Here is a 22,011-nt window from a genome sequence, read left to right as displayed (position 1 = left end):
TGCACATACACGTTTCGTGACTTGATATTTACCCATTTCATTAAAAGATACATTTTAAATGCCTTTCGTATGAGGATATTTGTTTAACATACTTTTTTCTCCCCTCTTTTAGAACATATATTTATTCAGGTTTGTCCTATGGATCCGAATGTTACTGTGGCAACAGTCTGCCCCCAAACCGAGCCAAAGAAAAAGAATGCAACAACGAGTGTAAAGGAGAGAAAGGTTCTGTCTGTGGAGGTGTTAGCCGTCTCTCGGTCTTCCAGCTAGAGAAACTACACACCGTGGTCAAGCAGAGTAAGTTGTGATTACCTTGTAAATAACCCCGAGGTTGTAATATTCCCCAGGCACAAAAACGTGTAGGGACTTCAAGTACCAGGAAGCTTTTGAACTAGCTTAGGGCTGTATTAGGTCTTTTATCCCTTTTGGTTCTCTTCTGAATTTAGATATAGGGATGTAATAGATGGGATGGTAGGTAACTGAAGGAGTGCACGCTGCACTGCAGGATTAAATAATCAACTCTTGCTCTAAGAAAACTTTTCTAAGCTGCATTTCTGTATCAATTGTTTTGCAGTATAAGTAACTGTTTTGTTTTGTAAATAGTCTCCATGGTTACTCCGTGATATATTAACTTGCAGCACTGACCTGTCCATGAACCACTTCGCAGCATTACACTTAAGAGATGAGTCCGTTTCAATGTTAATGGGAAAATGTGCCATTTAAGAAGGCTACATTTTCTCGATCTCAGATGAGTGTAAAAGCTGATATGAGTTTTGTCCTGAGCCATTCACTGCTGAAGGCAAGGGCTGATGTGTAATGCTTTGTGACTCTTAAAAATCATACTGCAAGATTTTTTTCATGCACTTAGTGCTATTTGCATAAAAAGATGATATATAAATATTGAAGGGAACCTGTCATCAAAGTGACAGAAATGCTGATTTCAGCGGTGTGTCACTCATGAGCGAAAAGTAAGTGGTTGCCGGGAACCAGCATCATAATCATTGCAGCACAGGCCTTGAAAAGAGTCAAATCTACCTGAGAAGAGTCCTGGTTATTCCTAATCTCCTGCACTCTCACCCATCTGCTGATGGTTGGCAGTTCTCTCCTAGAGAGAAAGGGAGAAAACTAGGTAGATGACGTCTGTCATCAGCAGGTGGGCAGGAGAGCAGGAATTTATGAATAATCCAGGACTCTTCTCAGGTGGCCGTGACTCTTTTCCAGGCCCAGTCTGAAATGATTGTGATGTTGGTACTCGGCAACCACTTACTTTTAACATTTAAATGAGAGACCCCTGAAACCAACTCGCCTGTCTCTACTTTATTCTGCTGTTAGTATGGGCAGCATAAAGTTGATGACAGGTTCCCTTTAAGAAGACAAAATCCAATGAATTGTACTTTCACCAAAAAAGTATTGAAATCTTTCTTTAAAAAAACAACAGTTTTTCACCATTTTCAGTAAAGTGAAACCCCTAGTGCCAAATGTAACACAAGCCAATGATTAGATATGGTTTTCTCATCATCTCTGGAGTTTTTTTCAGCCACTGGGCAGCACTAGATGGTTAATATTTTATGGTTAGGGGAAAGTCATAACTAATCATTAGCTTGTGTTAGAGTTGGCACTAGGGGACCATTACGTGCTAATAGATTTTTTTTTGTGTGGTCTTCGTATAATGGAAGTTCATGACCACAGACTCTACTTGAACATTAGTCTAGTACTTTCTTGAACTTCATTGGATATTTCAGAGTTCTTTATAAGATGAAAAAACTCGAGGGTAAGGGAGAATGTGTTTTTTTTTTCTTTATGTGGAGACTGCCGGTTGACGTAGGGAAAAGGTATGTAAATAACCGCTTTTTCAGAAGGAAGACATACAGGATAGCTAGATGTAAGGACTCACTCACACATTAGTAGTCAAACTAGTGTAAAGTAGAACTGGCTTAGTTGCCAATAGCAATCAATCAGATTCCTCCTTTCATTTTCCAAAGGAGCTTTGTAAAATGAAAGGTGGAATCTGATTGGTTGCTATGGGCAACTAAACCTGTTCTACTTTACACCAGGTTGATAAATGACCCCCATTGTTTTTTGTACTCAGAATCCTTGAGGAAACTGCCTCCCAAAGTTTTCAGTAAAAGTCGGTACTGCCTTTCATGTGGTGGCAGATTATTTGTACGCTGTTTTCCAGACTTCACTGAGAAAGGACATGTCCAGGTTTGGCACTGTTCCTGCATGGCCATAGCTAGAAACTGCAACAGGTGTCCACTCGTAGATTAGCTCCATTGAATTGAAAAAGAAAAAAAGCCAAGGTTGGATCTGCCACATTCAGAGTGCCAAATTGTGGTTGGTTTTGCATAGACAAATTCTGATGTGTGAACGTGGCCTAAGTGCCTTTAGAGAGAGAGTTTTCTTCAATCTGGAGGAGACCCAATTTGCATGCCTTTTCCTAGGGAGCATTGCTGCATGTGCTGAGTACAATATACAGACGGCTCACTGTGGATAACCATGACTGGTGCTCAGGTCAAAAAGAAACACCCCTTGTTCTCAATTGTATAGTCAGAAAGTTGGACTGGCACTCAGAACATTCCGAGAATTATGTGGAAACATACAAATTTATAATATGGTAAAACCGCAGTGTACCTAGGTACTATACATCTAATTGATAAAATAACAATTGATACAAATATATAATTGATAAAATTCATAACTAAAACATCAATCACTCTAAATCGAATTCTACTTTGGTTCTCTATAGAGACGTGTCTGTATAGGTAGAGATCCCGGTGGCAGGTGCCATGTAATCAGTCTCTATGTAATGTATAGGACTTCTGGTCTTTATGTGGAAGGACACAATTTCTACGTAGTCCCAAGCTTTCAGAGTCCATAGGCTTCACCCGTTTTATAGAAAATATAATGTACACATTTGGTACTCACGATATGTTGCGCTGATCAAAAAACCTTTTCGCGTGTAGAGGTTCTTTCAGTGGCGTCCCACAGCTCCACCACGCTTCAGCAATGTTAGTTTCGTCTTGCAGCGTCTTTCGGGATCTCGCCCCAGTTCTCGTGAGACTTGGTCTGTCTGTAAGTTTCGTAAGTAAAGCGATATTTTGCTTCTTGACGGTGAAGTTTAGTACATGGCCATGTATATTGTGTAGTTGATTTGACGCACAGGTATTCAGCCCAGACGCGTTTCGAGATAGCTTATCTCTTCCTCAGTGGGTCACCTATGGTCTCAAACCTCTCAACTTTTTTACTCTCTTCATCCTTGCTTAATTGTTCACATCGGGTTTGACATGTGTTGATGATTATATTCGGTAATTAGGGATTTGTAGAGTGTCCGATTTTATATTCTTCATAGTTTCAAATATTATGCCAAACATGTCTCATGCAGAGGGAAGGGTATATGACACATACATTAAATACAACATTTGTAGATTATTTATAATGGGTACAATATACAATTCCTTATTCAGACAGTGCGTTATTATCGCGTTATTCACGCTTCTCGATTTTATCCTTTACTCATTTCTGGGCTGATATTCTTACAGTCTGCCAGCTCTATATTCACACTTCTCGATTTTATCTCTCCCTTATTTTTAAACTTATGTCTTTACAGTCTAGCAGCACTATAGCTATATAGTTAGGCATGCAGTTCTTCTGTTGTTATGTTTTACCATATAAGTAATTGATCCCCTTGTATGTTTGCAGCGGAGATCTTTCAAGAGATGTATCATTCTTCTAATCTCTAACAATTTAGATTTGAATGTGTTTTCACTGCGTTTTCTCAATATTCCTGCGTTTTCTGTAGTATACAGTACAGACCAAAAGTTTGGACACACCTTCTCATTCAAAGAGTTTTCTTTATTTTCATGACTATGAAAATTGTAGATTCACACTGAAGGCATCAAAACTATGAATTAACACATGGAATTATATACATAACAAACAAGTGTGAAACAACTGAAAATATGTCATATTCTAGGTTCTTCAAAGTAGCCACCTTTTGCTTTGATTACTGCTTTGCACACTCTTGGCATTCTCTTGATGAGCTTCAAGAGGTAGTCCCCTGAAATGGTTTTCACTTCACAGGTGTGCCCTGTCAGGTTTAATAAGTGGGATTTCATGCCTTATAAATGGGGTTGGGACCATCAGTTGCGTTGAGGAGAAGTCAGGTGGATACACAGCTGATAGTCCTACTGAATAGACTGTTAGCTGCTTTTTTCTTGCCATAATACAAATTCTAACAGTCTATTAAGTAGGACTATCAGCTGTGTATCCACCTGACTTCTCCTCAATGCAACTGATGGTCCCAACCCCATTTATAAGGCAAGAAATCCCACTTATTAAACCTGACAGGGCACACCTGTGAAGTAAAAACCATTTCAGGGGACTACCTCTTGAAGCTCATCAAGAGAATGCCAAGAGTGTGCAAAGCAGTAATCAAAGCAAAAGGTGGCTACTTTGAAGAACCTAGAATATAACATATTTTCAGTTGTTTCACACTTGTTTGTTATGTATATAATTCCACATGTGTTAATTCATAGTTTTGATGCCTTCATAGTCATGAAAATAAAGAAAACTCTTTGAATGAGAAGGTGTGTCCAAACTTTTGGTCGGTACTGTATGTGCAAAAAGTTTTTTATTGGTGCTCTATATATGGTGTTCTTTCAAAAGAAGTAGAATTGGTCTGTTTTATCCAATTTACATCTGTGATACATTTGTAACTAAGGTGAAAAAGTGAAAAGAAATGTACCAAAGTGAGAAAGTGATATCTCTATACTTCTAGTGTGTGTTTTGAAAACTCCTTCCATATTCATGTGTGACGGTGTCACTAGTATAGTGATATTTTTCGACCCGTAGTGGGTTACTACCAGAAGGGATTAGGCAGTATGAGTGACCATGTATAAATAAAGTGTCTGCAGTGAAATATATGTTGGACCAACGATTCAATTAAACCCAAAAATCTCTAAGTCTGAATTCAGTCCTGCTGGGAGAAGGCTGCCAAAGTCATAGATTCTCCTAGACTCGGCTCGGGACATTCTCATAATGTGATTGCCCCCTCTCCAGTGTAAGTCTACCTTCTCCTGGGCCACAAAAGAGATGCCCCTGAAGTCACTATTATGTTAAATCTTAAAATGCTTCGATAAAGAATGGTTTTCAAAACCCTTCTTTATGTTGTTCAGATGTTCTGTAATCCTTACTTTCAGGGGTCTCTTAGTTCTGCCGATATACTGTCTCCTGCAGGGGCACTGGATAAGGTAGACGACACTGGAGGAGTCACATGTAAGACAACCCTTGATGTCTAAAGCAAAGTCATTCTGAGTAGATTGGACCCTAGTGTTTTTTTTCGGGAATGTTGTATTCCTACATCCCAAACATTTCCCACACCTGTAAAAGCCGTTCATATTCAACCATTTTTGGAGTGTGGTACCATCCTTCTTTGTGTGGTTTCTAATAGAAGGTGCAATCTTCAATCCTAAGCTGGGTACCTTGGTGAATGTAATAAGGGGTGAAGTGTGAAGCATAGGGCCAATAATCTTATCCCTCAATAATAAGTGCCAATGTTGCTTGACGATATGGCGTACTTGTTTGGCTTGTGCACTATATGGTTGGATTACTCTGAGTTCTCCTTCTTTTGTCTCTCCCTTCTGTGTCCGTGGTTGGAAATAAGATTTCCTGTCAGTCTTCCTTGTCTTTTATAAAGCCACCTCCACAACTTTTTCAGGGTAATTTTTACATTTGAATTGTTCCTTTATTTTTAGGGCCTCCACCTCAAAGCTCGTCCCCTCGGTGCAGTTCCGTTTAATCCGATGGAACTGGCCCGAGGGGATATTCAAGAGCCACTGTGGTAGGTGGCAACTTGTGAAGGGTATAAAACTGTTTTTCGCATTGCTTTAAACTAACATTGCTGGAGCGTGGTGGAGCTGTGGGACGCCACTGAAAGAACCTCTACACGCGAAAAGGTTTTTTGATCAGCGCAACATATCGTGAGTACCAAATGTGTACATTATATTTTCTATAAAACGGGTGAAGCCTATGGACTCTGAAAGCTTGGGACTACGTAGAAATTGTGTCCTTCCACATAAAGACCAGAAGTCCTATACATACAGACTTATTACATGGCACCTGCCACCGGGATCTCTACCTATACAGACACGTCTCTATAGAGAACCAAAGTAGAATTTGATTTAGAGTGATCAATTGATGTTTTATTTACGAATTTTATCAATTATATATTTGTATCAATTATTATTTTATCAATTAGATGTATAGTACCTAGGTACATTGCAGTTTTACTATATAATAAATTTGTATGTTTCCACATAATTCTCGGAATGTTCTGAGTGCCGGTGGTCCAACTTTCTGACTATAGCATTGCTGCATGGCAGGTGGTGGTCTCCCCAAGAAAAACAATACCTCTGACAGCTACATCATGGGCTTGTTACCCATCCAACCAGTATCCTGCTCTGTAATGAAGAGGCGCCAGAACTCTGAAACTGCTTTCTACAGATGGATTTCTCTTCCACTTGGAGAAGATATATACTTGAATAAAATCACTAGTCAATGGATTCACCTTTGACTTATGGGGTAGATACCTATAGGTGAAAAATCACAGAAACAGCTAAAAAACATCCTGCACGATATGATAAATGAATATGCGGATGTGCATGGCTATATTTATAAAAGACAAATCACAGATAATAAACACAATAGATGCAAACATTATATATCGACCAAGCCCTCATTCTGATATGATAACATCTGAGACTCTCAGACAATATATTTTGATCAAAACACATCTGTGTCCACCTACCCGCGCCAAAGTGGTCTCATTCAGGCAGGTCCTACTCTAAACTTACCTATGCTATTGGTCAGTTACGTTTAGGAGAGCAGACCCTGCACATACAGTGTGCTGCTTCTAGCCACCTCTGTGTGCATCCAGCAACCAATGAGAGAAGGAGCCCGCACAGCTATATGTACCACCTAATCAAGGTCGCCTGTGGGATAGGTAGGGCAAAAGTGCACTAAAATGCTGCTCCTAGATAATAGAAGTGCATACTTGAAGGTGCCACTCTTTCAAGAGTATACTACAGACTAGTCAAAAAATCACAGAAACAGATAAAAACCACCCTATAGGTGGAATTAAGGGACCATTTTTTTTATTTTTGGAGGAAAGCTAGGTTAACAAGGTAGTAGATTCTTGGTCTGGATCCACATTTTAGCTTCTGTTGTCTTGTATGATGGAAATGCAGTTCTCTAATTACTGTACAGACAATGGAAAATTGGTGTTTTATTCATTTAAAACAAATTATGGTGAACACTGTCAGTGTCATCCCAATTCAATACAACTAATAAACATAGAGCCAATGAATAAAGCATTGTGAGTATTTAATATAAATGTCAATAAATGTATCAGGAGTATCATGCCCATCCAATTAACCATATGCTCTCTAGGTAATTTTCAGTAATATTCTCTTCATTGCACTGAATGTTGATACAGTCATTTTATTATTTATTGCAAATTTCCCCTTTACAGTTGAGTCCTCGGCTATAAATTACTTCTAGAGCCTTTTTCTGCTTCCGATACATTTTTACCTTATTAGAGGTTCCCTACTCCGTGATTGATACCTTAGTACTTTTTTGACAATTTATTCCCCATGCTCCGCACTGACAGCTATGTAAGTAAATTGCTTCTGCTATGTGTGGAAATGGCTTGAGTGCCATATAAAATATTTCTAAATGAAAAGAAAACCTCTGCAATTTAATCAAATAGCCAGCGATATTCAAGATGTCTCCAACGTTGGGAGATTACTGAATAAGCCAAGTGTCCTCAAAAACAGAATGCCAACCTTGACATTAGTGATGGACGAACATCTGTCGGGACGGTTCGCGAACGCGATCAAATGTTCGCAAACCGCAAGTTCACGACGGGTCCCATTCATTTTAATGGCAGGCGAACCTGGAAAACCTTCAGCTTTTGATTTTATGCCTGTGATTCTTGCCGTGCTCCTGGGAGCAAGCCTCCATTCACATGGAATGGTCAGAGAGATCCACAAACTGGACCACTGGGTGAAATCTGATCGATGGTTGGGGTGTATTGAATACAGTCTCCTATTTCATTCGCACAACCAGGCACAACTCTGATGTAGGTTTCCGAGCTGTATAAGCTGAGGGCTAATGAGCTGGGGCTGGTTTTATTAATACGCATTTTAAAATCATTGTGACTAAAATATTGCAGTTCCTAAAGTTTATTTGGAAAGCATTTCAAAACTCGATCAATTTCATCTTTTGGTTCATAAGGATGGACCTGAGGAAGAAATGAATCCATTTTTGAAATGCTTTGTCCAAATGAAGAATGGGAACAGAATGGAAGAAAATATGCTTCAGAATTATGGTGAATGGAAGTATTTATTAAAACAGGCATGTCAGGACGGTAATGTACACTCAGAGAATAATTATGTTTGTGCACATTTTATTATGTGTAGAATTATTTGCATTTGCTTTTTTTTTTGCGATTTTTCTAAGCATTTGATGATGAAAATTGCCACTCTAACTACTGATCATTTTGCTTTTGAGGTCCATTTGAAGATAAAATAATGTTTTGTAGTTCAATACACAAAGAGAAAAGGCATTTGAAAATTCTTGCTGTACTCTCAAGAGCTATTATGTTTGGTAGTGTAGGTAGTTGTCAGATAAATTACCCTCTGCTAAGACTGATAAAGGATTTGCTAAAAATAAAAACCACTGGTGTGGCATTCACCAAGACCATTACTGATTCTCTAAGGGGAAAATGTTAGTTTGACCTTTTTAGATATGGTTTTTACTCTCATTATAGCAGCAAGTAGTAATGTCCCGAGTTCTGCTAACCTCAAAGTTTTGAATGGTAAAACTCCAAACAATATCATTAGAGATAAGCAAAATTTTTTAAAAAATTGGATTCGCCGGTTCGCAGAAATTTCGATCCAAAAATATTTACTGCAAATTCCGTAAAAAAACTGCTATTTCCTAGCTGCAGAGAGCCTTTATAGTGGTGTAGAACACTGTGCCTTGCAGTAACACGCATAGGGAGTCTGCTTTGGCAGTGAAATAATACTGAGAGTCAGTATGACATGCAGATGACAGGCTCTTAGAATCACTGCACACTTCACTTATTTGGGCAGTCACTGGGCCAAAACTGACCAAAGTATGAACTCAGCCTTACAGGTCGATGTTAGCGCCAAGAAGAAGCGCACTCCTTTTACACCGTCGTCAGCTGATTCCACATAGATGTCTACAGAACCTGTTCTATTAAATGCTTATACAAGTAGAGCCCCCCTGACAGAGTGGAGAGGGTGTCAGCAGTAAGTTTGTGTTGACGTCACTAATTATTTTGCCCTTCCTCTGATCCGTCAGAACAATAATGCCCAAAAAACGGATCCTGTCTCTTGAGCATCTGCCTTCACTCGGTCAGCATTTAGTCAGTAATCCATCAGTATTGCTAATGCCAAAAAAAACAGGAGTGGATCCAAAACAGAGATGACATGTGAACCGAATATTTGCATGTGTTCTTTGTTTTGTACCCACTCCTGCTTTTGGCTACCAAATCATAAGCCAATTCTGAAGGGACCATACAGGCCTTACAGCTGCTATACAGACAGGATCTGTTGTGCGTCTGATTTTTCCTTCCTTCTGACAGATCAGAAGAAGGGTCAAAAAAATGATTATGTCAGCCAAGCCAAAAAGGCTAAATAGTGGCACAGTCATGAAGGGGGGAGGGTAGGAAGACAGCATGAGAAGTCCACAGAGTGGCCCTATGACATAATGATGAGGTGAAAGCAGCATGTGGAGACCACAGATTGTCCCAAAGACAGAGACTGGAGGTGGCGGCAGCATCAGGAGGCCACAGAGTGGCACAATGACAGAATGTGGAGGTGGTGGCAGAATTAGGAGTCCTCAGAATGGCAAGGTGACATAGTGTGGAGGTGGGTGGCAATACCAGTAGCAGATGAAGATGGTGGGTGAAAGAAGGTGCACTTTGCATCAGATGTGTGGCATCAAGCAAGTGGCAGCATCAGAATAGTAGCTGAAACAGGTAGCCCGAAGAAACTGTTCTCTTTTGTCAAAGTGTTGGTGTGGCACCTTGGATGATCTAGTCTGATGCATCAGGCATTGATGAGTGTAAATCCTGTCTGATCCACACCTGATTTACATTTAGGGTGGACAGGCGAGTTCTACTTGGTTTAACTATGGCCCCCGCCGCACTAAACACCCTCTCTGATGCCACACTACTGGCCGGGCAGCACAGCTTTTCCAGGGCAAACTCAGACAGTTGCGGCCACAAATCCAGTTTGCCTGTCCAGTAGTCCAGCGTATCTTCAATGACAGCTGGCAGGGTGCACTCAAAGTTTGCCACCACCTGCTGATTCAGGTTCTGCTCTATGTCTAGCTGCTGGTGAGTATTTTCTTCACTAGGCGGGTGAAGAAAGCTGCTCATCAGTGACTCTAGACTCAGGCTGCTGCTGATGGAGCTGGTACTGCTCCTGCCACTTTACCCCTCCCAGCAGCCATGGCAGTGGAACGTGATCGCAGAGGGCCCCACCGGTCAGACCTGCGAGAGGATGGACGATGGTGCAGATAGGCAGTGGCCAACTGACTACATAGGATGTCTCACTAGTGGTACAGTTTCTCCTCCCTCTGTGAAAAAGGCCCCCATTTTGGACCGGTAGCGAGGATCCAACAAGATGGAGAGCCAGAAGTCATCCCTCTGCCGAATGGTGACAATTCAGCTGTCACTACGCAAGCAAGTGAGCATGCAATGGGCCATTTGCTCAAGTGACTCGGAGGGACTCCATGTCTCCATCTCCATTGCATACTGCCACGGTGTGTCTGGGTCCTCTGCCTCATCTTCCTTATCGCCCTGTAGCTTCTCCGGCTGCTCCTGCTCCTCCTCCCCTGTTACCTGTGTAGAAAAACCACCCATTTCGCTACATTGTTTGTGCTCCAATCTCCTCCTCCTCCTCCAGTTCAGGCCCCCACAGGGCTTATGTGGCCGTGAGATGTAGATGCCACGTGTTTAGTCCGCTGACCAGTCAGATTTACCATCATATGTTCCAGGACATGAAGCAGTGGAATGAGATCATTCATCCTGTAGTCCTGGCGACTGACAAATAATGTAGCCTTCTCAAAGGGCCTGAGCAAACGGCAGGTGTCACGCATGAGTTGCCACTGGCAGACATCGAAGTTACACTAGGGACTACTCCTGTCCACTTGGATCATCAATAAATCATTGATGGCCTTTCTCTGTTCTTATAGTCTGCCAAACGTATGGAAGGTGGAATTCCAATGGGTGGAAACGTTGCATATCAGCCTATGTTGGGGGATGCCGTTCTACCGCTGCAGCTCAAGGAGGGTGTGCTTTTCGGTGTACGAGTGGCTGAAGTGCATGCAAAGTTTCCTGGCCATTTTTAGGATGTCTTGCAGATGGGTGGATACTTCAGGAACCGCTTGACAACCAAATTGAACATGTGTGCCATGCAGGGCGGATGGCTCAGCCCTCCTTGGTGCAGCGCCGACACTATGTTCTTCCCATTGTCAGTCACCATGGTTCCAATTTTAAGTTGTCGCGGAGAAAGCCAGGATTCGATTTCATACTTAAGGACATGGAGCAGTTACTCCCCTGTGTGACTCCGTTCACCCAGACAAACCAGGTGCAGAACAGCGTGATAGTGATGAGAGGGGTCGCACATGGCTTGCATACACTATATGCCTCCAACTTAATTCTTAGATCTCTACATAAAAATAATGTATTTGCTCTAAATCGTGAGAGGGCCATAGTTGGAGACATTGACTTCACAAGAGATACAGAGCAGCAGAGTTTGCTTTGAAATTTAAAATTTCACCACAGCGTAATTCGGCCAATAAAGCAAAAGGGGGTGTACAATCGCCCATCAATTTTACCCAAAAAACATGTTTGAAATAAAAAATTTCACCACTACATAATTTGGTCCATACAGCAAAAGGAGGTGTACATTCACCCATCAATTTTCCCGAAAAAAAAAATGTTTGAAATAAAAAATGTCACCACTATGTAATTTGGTCCATACCGCAAAAAGGGCTTTACTGCACCGCTGAACAGCAAATAGGCCCTTATTTTTTTCCCACTTTTCCACTACACAAGGCTTTTCAACATATAAGTGCAACGCTGAACGTCGAATATATTTTTATTTTGCCTACAGAATCCTTTTGTTATGGCTTTGCACAGGGAGCAAGAATGTTACACACAATTCTGATGGAACTCCTGATCTTAATAAACTGGACTTGGACTCCAAAGCAGAGGCTCTCTTGTCATGTCTTGTGTGCTGTGGAGATCGAATGCTGATGGAGCAGATAAAAAGATGATAAAGATAGACCACGGCACTCATTTTTATAAGTTTGGATCAATTGTATTTTTTATATACAGTACAGACCAAAAGTTTGGACACACCTTCTCATTCAAAGAGTTTTCTTTATTTTCATGACTATGAAGGCATCAAAACTATGAATTAACACATGTGGAATTATATACATAACAAACAAGTGTGAAACAACTGAAAATATGTCATATTTTAGGTTCTTCAAAGTAGCCACCTTTTGCTTTGATTACTGCTTTGCACACTCTTGGCATTCTCTTGATGAGCTTCAAGAGGTAGTCCCCTGAAATGGTCTTCCAACAGTCTTGAAGGAGTTCCCAGAGATGCTTAGCACTTGTTGGCCCTTTTGCCTTCACTCTGCGGTCCAGCTCACCCCAAACCATCTCCATTGGGTTCAGGTCTGGTGACTGTGGAGGCCAGGTCATCTGGCGCAGCACCCCATCACTCTCCTTCATGGTCAAATAGCCCTTACTTTCAAAGTTTTCCCAATTTTCCGCTGACTGACCAACCTTCATTTCTTAAAGTAATGATGGCCACTCGTTTTTTATTTACTTAGCTGCTTTTTTCTTGCCATAATACAAATTCTAAGTAAATAAAAAACGAGTGGCCATCATTACTTTAAGAAATGAAGGTCGGTCAGTCAGCGAAAAATTGGGAAAACTTTGAAAGTAAGGGCTATTTGACCATGAAGGAGAGTGATGGGGTGCTGCGCCAGATGACCTGGCCTCCACAGTCACCGGACCTGAACCCAATGGAGATGGTTTGGGGTGAGCTGGACCGCAGAGTGAAGGCAAAAGGGCCAACAAGTGCTAAGCATCTCTGGGAACTCCTTCAAGACTTTTGGAAGACCATTTCAGGGGACTACCTCTTGAAGCTCATCAAGAGAATGCCAAGAGTGTGCAAAGCAGTAATCAAAGCAAAAGGTGGCTACTTTGAAGAACCTTGAATATGACATATTTTCAGTTGTTTCACACTTGTTTGTTATGTATATAATTCCACATGTGTTAATTCATAGTTTTGATGCCTTCATAGTCATGAAAATAAAGAAAACTCTTTGAATGAGAAGGTGTGTCCAAACTTTTGGTCTGTACTGTATAAGTGCAACGCTGAACGGTAAATATATTTTTCTTTTGACACTTATACAGGACAAAAAGGGCTTTAGAATATATAACTGCACCGCTGAATGGCAATTAGACTCTATTTTTTTCCACTTTTCCACTACACCAAAGGCTTTTCAACATATAAGTGCAACGCTAAACAGCAAATATATTTTACTTTTGCCACTAATACAGGACAAAAAGGGCTGTAATTTTAGCCCTTTACCACTCAACGGCTAATAAGCCCTTTTTTCCCACTAATTCAAGTAAAAAAATGCATTATAACATATAACTGCACAGCACAAGGGCAAATAAGATGTAGAAAAATTTCCTTGTAATAAACCCTATCTGTATTAAACAACACTTGCACCCTAATAAGAACGGTTTACTGGAATTACAGAGCTGTAGAATGGCAATTTGGATCCCCAGTCAGTGCTGCAAGGTGTAATAGGATTGTTCCTATCACCCAGGCTGTAATTTCTACTACTGAACCCTGTTCTTCATAAATGTTGCGGAATGATTCCTCGCTATCCTTTCCCTACACCTTAAATAATCTTTCCCTGCACTTGTAAATCGTTTTTTCAGCACAATAAAGTATTTTCTAACACTCTCCCTAGCGCCTGCAGACGTCTCTCCCTGCACTAAGTACACTGGTAAATGGCAGAATTTAAGATGGCTGACGCTATTTATAAGGCTGTGACATCACAGGGCTGGCTGCTGATTGGCTGCATGCATGACATTATGGGTGAACCCTCCTTCCCAGAGTTCCTTTCTCCATGTCCTCACACGTGCAGCAGCCACGAAGCCCAAGGAAATTTGGCTTCGGTGCGAATCAAAATTTTCCTGAAATTCGGATCGAATTCCACTTAGCTTCGATTCGCTCATCTCTAAATATCATGAAACGAAAGGAAGCCGCGGACATGATGCAAGAAGAAAGCAAATAAGCTGAATCTTTAAAATGATCTTCTTCATTGATTTATAATGTTGAATATCAGCCTTTTGATTCAAATCTTGATAACGTTGTTCTACAATACCTATAATATGTAGACATAGTGCTAACATATTTTGGACTTCAAAGCTATAGTTGTAGGTAGGATTAAAAAGTTCTTGCAGTGTGCTTTTATTCAGTTTTAAGTCTTTTTTCAATGACAAGTATTTTTTTAATAAGTATTAGCAATTTTGGAGCTTAATGAAATGAATGATAGTATTTTGAATTCATCGACATGTCTATAGTGGAAGCAGGCATCCTCAACAGGCCTCCTCAACAGTATTATTTGATGACATTATGTAGAGTGACATGACATACTGTACAGTATATTCCTGTGGGAAACGGACCGAGCGTCAGTTGGGCCTAGTCTAAGAGAGAGATCTTGTCTATCCAACTAATCCGCAGGGTTGCACAAGTGGAGGTGGTTTTTGGATGTGGGTGGGGGGGATTTTGGCCCATCCAATAATTTACCTGGCTTCTTCTCTAGTAGTCCACGGATTGTGCAGAAAAAAAGTCAATCAATGAGGCAGAATTAATGATCCTTTCTAAAATGTAGACAGTGTAAACTCAGACAGCCTAAATTTCTGACAGATTTATCACAGTGGCTCAAGCTGGATGATAAATTTGGTGTTCAGCCAGACACTTTTATCTAACTCTATATAATTGATTGGCTGTGTGACCAAATTCTCTGCTAACATTTTGCTACAAAATGCTGCCTTTTAAGTCACACCCCTTTCATATGATTTCATTCCAGACTAGACCACGCCCATCAGAAGATGAGGCACACTGGATTATACTTTTTTGGCTTACTTGCTTTATAAATATTTGTAAAATGAGATGTACCAAACTGTGCCAAAATAAGCCCAATTTTGGAGCAAATACACCAGATAAATTTGGGCCAATGTCTTAATATGAGAGTTAAGATGGGCTGATTGTCAGGTCTCTCAAATAAGATTAAACCAAACTGCTGCAAAAGAGAATAAGTTTGTTACAAAATGATTTTATTGACACAAGTGGAACCATTGACATAAAAGGTGTAATATATAGAGAGCTCTAAAGGTCTCTTTACATGGGACGACAGAGCAGCAGATAAGGCTGAGTTCACACCAGCGTTCAGCCTATTCGTTCTCCTGCTCTCCTGTATATGCCTAATACCTTCTCTGCTCCTGAGGAAGGGGTCTATTATTCCCCGAAACACGTTCAGCCTACCTGACTTATTTATTAAAGGAATATACCAGAAGTACAAAGTATTGGACTGCCGTATCTTCCAGCTATTCTACAAGAGAGCCAGGCGAGGGAGGTGGCTGTTTTGGGTGTCTTGAGTTTTATCCCACTACACCCCTCCCTGGTGAAGTGAGTGTGGTGTATATCACCTTTTATACGTTTTAGCGATTTCCATTTTATATTATTTACCAGATGTTAGATGGTTTTATCATATGGCTACTGAACACTAAGGTTCCCCCCTTTTTTAATGGTACGGGGTATTTACTTACTTCCAGTTCTTATTTTTAAGCGTACTAAAGTCCTCTACCTTAATGTATGCATCTTTTATATATTCTATTCTACATTTGGTGTATATCTCATATATATATATATATATATATATACATTTATTTTTGGAGCAGTTAGGCGCCACTTGGTGATTTTTTTTCCTCTTTTTTTACTGTATTGCCACTATATAGCACCTCTGCTTATAGTTCATTACCTGCGGCTGCCCTGCTTCTGTCCCAGCATTTTACCTGTCAGTGTCCTCTGGACCCAAGATTATTCCTTATTATACACTTTCCTCCACTTTGGTCTCCACCCCTGGCGCCCTGCGGGTATATCCTATATCTCCTTTTACAGGAGTACAGGATTAACCCTCTCCTTTTCTTTCCTAACCTCGATCCGTTGTAGGAGTAGGAGAACGGAAAGGACACATTCGGCACATAGACTATAATGGGGTCCGTTAGGCTTCTAATCAGAGGAAGATTTTTGAAGCGGATACAATAGTCCTTCCTCTGAGCGGAATCCTAACGGACCCCATTATATGGGGTCCGTAGGCTCAGCTTGGCTTAGTTATGTGCCGAATCTGTCCTTTCCGTTCTCCTACTCTTATAATGGAGCAAGAGAACGGAAAGGCTGTACGCTGATGTGAACTCAGCCTTATCAAGAAGGAAGTGTTCCTTCCCGAGTATGGGGAGGAGCGTTGTTTGCCAGCAGCAGATTGTGATTACACAGCACGATCTGCTACTGGCAAATGACGATTGTGTGTGCACAAACAGATTACCTGATGAACAAGCGTTTCACACGTTTATCGGGTAATTGGCAGTACATTTACACCTCCAGATAATCACTAACGAGCGTTAATATGTGAATGCTCTGTAGCAATAATTTTTAAGAGTGCTTACGTTTTGCAGATCTTGTGATACTAGTGTAAGAAACTTACCTGTTCGGGCTGCTGCGCCGTGATCCTCAGACTCGGTGCAGTTGCGCTTGGAGAGAGGCACTGCTGAGCCATGCCCCCTGGGTATGTAACAGCATCCTTAGCAAAATGATATAATGCTCTCTTTCTCCCTGGACCAGGCGTGTGCTGGGGAGATTAGCAGTGGGCTGATTACTCAGCAGCTTTATTACTGTGTGCTAGTGTTCTTGGCTAATGAATGGACCTATCAGGTTCTGATCCAGGGACTCGTGGCTCTATTTAAACCCCTTCCTGGCCATATACCAGTGCCAGAGATAGTGTCTGACTCCCTAGCTGTGTCCCTGGTTCCTTGCTCCAGTGCTTATTGGATTGCTCATTCCTCTGATCCTGTATTATCTCCTGACCACTCTTTGTCTGTTGTTTGGTACTGCATAGCTTGTCTGGTTCTGATCCATTTACGTACAACTCTGGTATTGTGTTTGTTGTTTTGTCCATCTCTGCGCTTTAATAGCGTAAGGACCGTCGTCCGATTGCGGTCTAGCTATCTAGGGCTTGCACTGCAAGTAGGTAGGGAAAGTGGGCTGGGTTCTAGCCATAGGGATCACGGTCCTTGTCTGTCCCTACCTACAGTTGTAACAACTAGGTATTGTTTTGTTTACTTATAAACTGATGCATTGTAATTTATGGTTATATGCATTGAAATCCATAACCGATGGTAAAATAAATGACCAATACCTGCTACTTTTAAATCAGTCATTACATTAAATGAATAATATAATTTGTCTCCTAGCCATTTCTGTCTTCCATGCAACATTTATATTATTACTTTTTCTATCATAAGTATGTATTAAATACAAAGCTTTGGCAGCTTTCCTTATTATACCTACATTAAGAGGAATAAAAATGCTTAAGGCGCCTGATATACAGTAGAGTATTGTATAAAGTTATAGCATACATTGTAAGTATAGGTCTTTGATGTCCATTAATTTAAAATTTAGTATCAATAAACATCTTGCCAGTTATAGCATTGGGATGGACACCAATGCCAGGAGGTGCGTTCACTTGGAAAGGTTTCAAATAGTGAAATCCCTGCAAATTTTAAAATCCATTTTTAAGTCCATCTCATCCTTGTTCTTCCACAGAGCTTGTGCAGCAAAGCAGCAGATTAGCTCCATTGAATTACAATGAGGCTAATCCACTCGTGGATCCACTGGCCAGCCTGCGGCAAAAATCTGAATTTCAGCTGCATGTTTTGCCATGGATTATCTAAAGTCCCTGGCGAATTTGGCTATGGCAAATCCATGCACGTTAACACACCCTTAGATGTAATCTTATTTACGTGTATAAGGCCTGATGCATATGACCGTAAGCATTTCGCTGTCTGCAAGCCACGGATGTGAAAAATATGGAAGGGGTCTGTGTGCCATCCGCATTTTTTCAAAGGGTCTGCAGTCATTTATGTGCTTTCATGCATTCACAAAAAATAGAACATGTCCTATACTGTCCACAAAATGGGTACCATGGACCCATTGAAGTCACTGGATCCGCAAAAAAATGCAGATGGCACAAGGACCGCTTCTGTATTTTGCAGATCTGCTGTTTGCAGAGGGCAAAAAGTTTAAAGTCATGTACATGAGACCTAAATATATGAATCCTCGACTGAACTGGCACATGATGTATTTTTTTACTGGAAATTCTTAAAGTGCTTATCCTACAAATTTAAAGCAGTTTTTTTCTCCACTGTCCAGAGAGAGGGAGCGAGCTATGTTTCTATGAATTTAGAAGTAGTGATGAATGAAAGACAGGTGTCACTACATCAGCACTGAGGAGAGAGGAAGGGAACAGGGAATCTACTGAGCACGTCAGTCCACCACTGAATGCTGGATAAGGTGGACCAGAAGGATAAACAGCAGGAGGCGCCACAGAGCAGAAAATCTAATATACATAAAAAAAAACCACTTTTACAATAATACATCATTTGACGTGCTCTATTGATTTTTATAGTAATACTTTTCATGGGATACACTGTTCTTTACATTTAGAATATTAAAATATATAGAAGAAATTGTAAATGTTGAATCATTGAAAGCATGTCAAATTGGTAGTAGTTTTTCATATGACTAGTGAGTTATATTAGAAATTATCCGAATGCTATGTAGGTTCAAGGTGGAATCCCCCCCCCCCCCCCCCCCCCCCACAGGTAGGGCCAGGATATTTTGTTTTACCTTCCACTGCATTAAACAGCTAGGCTGGAGACCATATGTAGAGATTGAGAACTTAAAATTTGGGTAGAATCGATTTGTACCCGAATCAAATTTCTTGGCCGATTCGGATGAATCAGTCAATTTTAGGAAATTTGCTCATCTCTATTTCAGATCATTATTTTTGTGTAATTTTCTGTAACGAGCTCTTGTGTGAGCTCACAAATCTGCTGCGTTCCCACACATAATATATTCATAAACGTTATTGTGTTAATAGTACCGCAGTAACAAAGGGGATTATGTGCATCAAATGCTTTATATTATCTCTTTGACATGTGCAGCATTATTTTCTGTTTTCAGACATTAATTACAATGATAGCTCATCTATGTGTCGGTAATCTGCCCATTCATTTAGTAAAATAAGCTCTTTCTCTATTCTTGCCGGTAATGAGTGTAAAAGATAAGAAAACATCAGGAAAGGCGAGGAGGGCAAGTCAGCAAGTTTTAAAATGCAGTAAATAAATACAGGATCATGTGGAAAAGACTGATTTACTCATCAGGAAGTCAGCTGTAGGCCATTTGGTTTTATGCTTTCCCTAAGAAAACATGGAATGTTTTGAATATTATTACTAATACAACCATAATTAATATAATTTATGCTGATGCATACATAGCATCTATCTATTCAGCTGTTACGGTTAGGGCAGGCTACTGAAGTTACCGTATCTGGCATAGCCGTATACCGCAGGGTACAGCTAGATCCCCATTGTCTATAATGAGATCCAACGGGGATCCGGTGGCTATCTGGCATAAATCATGGATTGCAACTTGACAAATGCTGCTGCAATGGTATTTGTCTGGACAAAATTGGGAATGTATGCCAGAAAGCCACCAGATCACCGTCAATTCCTATTATGTTCTGGCGGCCTACGATATCTGGCTATATCGAATACTGTACTGTACCGAGGTTCAGCCATAAACACAGGACTGGAACTCGCCTCAAACAAGGGATTGGAGCATAGACACAGGACTGGAGTGTAGATAGCAGCAGAATGTGGTCTCGAACATAGCTAAGGGATGTCACCAAGAAGGCAGTTGATTAAACAAATGAAGTAAACGAGGGACAAGAAAGGGATGTAGTCTAAAATAGTGAGATTGTACCACAAATTCCAGGAACTAAAAACAGACTTGGGACAAGGTGGCTTTAGACAAAATCCCCAAAAACGAAAGGACCAGATGGGCGCTTCTTGGAAAACACTGTAAGGATGGGTTCACACTAGCGTTAGGGATGCCATGCACTTACTTCCTGGTGAGCCTTTGGTAGGCTTGTGCCTATATAGAGCAGGCAATCTGACAGCACAGCTGCTATGGAACGTATACAAATTTGACAGAGCAACTATCTGCATTTTTGATGAAACAGATGGTTAACAATGCCAAACAGATGGACCAGACAGTGACCCAAAGAGTCCCATTTCCATAATATGGAGACACAGGGACTCTGTGGCCACCATAAAGGCACTATGCACATATTGTTGCTTTTTACCTGATACCTTAAAGGGGTTGTCTCACTTCAGCAAATGGCATTTATCATGTAGACAAAGTTAATACAAGGCACCTACTAATGTATTGTGAATGTCCATATTGCCTTTTTTGCTGGCTTGATTCATTTTTTCATTGAATTATATACTGTTCGTATCCAACCTGCAATCCAGTAGCGGTCACTGTGCTTGCCCACTATAGGAAGAAGCTCCAGCTTCTCTGGTGGCTGGGACAGCGGGATTGTGCATAAACTGAAGAAAACTGGTTGGCACTTCTTTTGAAAAGAGCAAACCCGGTGCTCAGTGGTAGGGTAGAAATCACAATGTAATATAGAAGATATCACGGCACATGGTTATAAAACAAATTTTGTAGCTTTTATTTATACATCCAGTTACATTGATGTAGGCAAGGCCTTGCCTACATCAATGTAACCAATGTATAAATAAAAGCTACAAAATGTGCATTATAACCATGTTCTGTGATATGTTCTATATTGTGCGTAAACTTTCTTATGGTGTGAAAGCACGTCCACCGCAGCTGGATTGCAAGGTGCTTTGCAGAGAATCTTGTTTTTCAGTCTGAGAGGCCTATAGTTGCTTATTTTGTCAACTCCAGAGTGCTACTACAACAATGGTTGATGTTCTGGAAGTGCCTCCCATCAGCACACAGAATCTTTGGAGCTCAGCCATAGTGATCATTGTGTTCTTGGTGACCTCTCTTAACAAGGCCCTTCACCCCATTTATGTAGGGCAGCCAGCTCTAGGAAAAGTCCTGATTGTTCCAAACTTCTTCCATTTAGGAATTAAGCCGCATTCACACGTCCCTGTCCGTGCTCAAATACATGAGAAGGCGGTCAGTGATGCATCCATGAAGCTGGCCGTGAAGGATCCATGTGTGGTCTATGTGTCTGTTTTTTTCTGTCCGTGTGCCATCCGTGTTTCGCTGACCCCGCACAGCTGAAAAATAATTTAGCATCTCTTCTTAATGATTTGTGAAACATGGATGCAACACGGTGGCTTTCAAGGACCCATACACTATAATGGGTGTGATGGAACCGTGAACATGGGAAAAATAGAGCATGCAGTCGTGCTAAAAACCCAAACCCACGGACCGTGCTAAAACACTGATGTCTGAATACACACCTCCATGGAGAACACGTACAGAACACGTCCGTGGAACACTGACCTGTGATTAAGACTTTATAGAGGGCACTGTGCTCGTGGGAACTTGCAGAGCAGCAGAATATTTTTGTGCCCATCTCTAGATCTGTGTGTCTGCACAATCCTGTCTCTGGCTCTACAGGCAATTATTTCCTCATGGCTTGGTTTTTGCCTGGATATGCATCATCCGCTATGAGACCTTATATAGACAGGCATGTGTATTTCCAAATAATGTCCAATCA

General features: G+C 40.9%; 1 protein-coding gene across 2 annotated transcripts in view; it reads left to right on the top strand.

Moving 5' to 3' along the window:
• WSCD1 (WSC domain containing 1) overlaps nt 1-22,011 on the top strand; it is a 319,116-nt gene that overhangs the window by 125,540 nt on the left and 171,565 nt on the right. For both annotated transcript variants that reach the window (XM_040423481.1, XM_040423482.1), the window contains exon 4: nt 113-297. In XM_040423481.1, the coding sequence (XP_040279415.1) occupies nt 113-297 (185 nt within the window). The remainder of the gene's footprint in view (nt 1-112; nt 298-22,011) is intronic.

The sequence above is a fragment of the Bufo bufo genome, chromosome 3 (genome assembly GCF_905171765.1).
Source record: "Bufo bufo chromosome 3, aBufBuf1.1, whole genome shotgun sequence".
NCBI classification, from domain to species: domain Eukaryota; kingdom Metazoa; phylum Chordata; class Amphibia; order Anura; family Bufonidae; genus Bufo; species Bufo bufo.
Note: the sequence above shows the minus strand (reverse complement) of the source record. Positions and strands in the feature narration are given on the sequence as shown.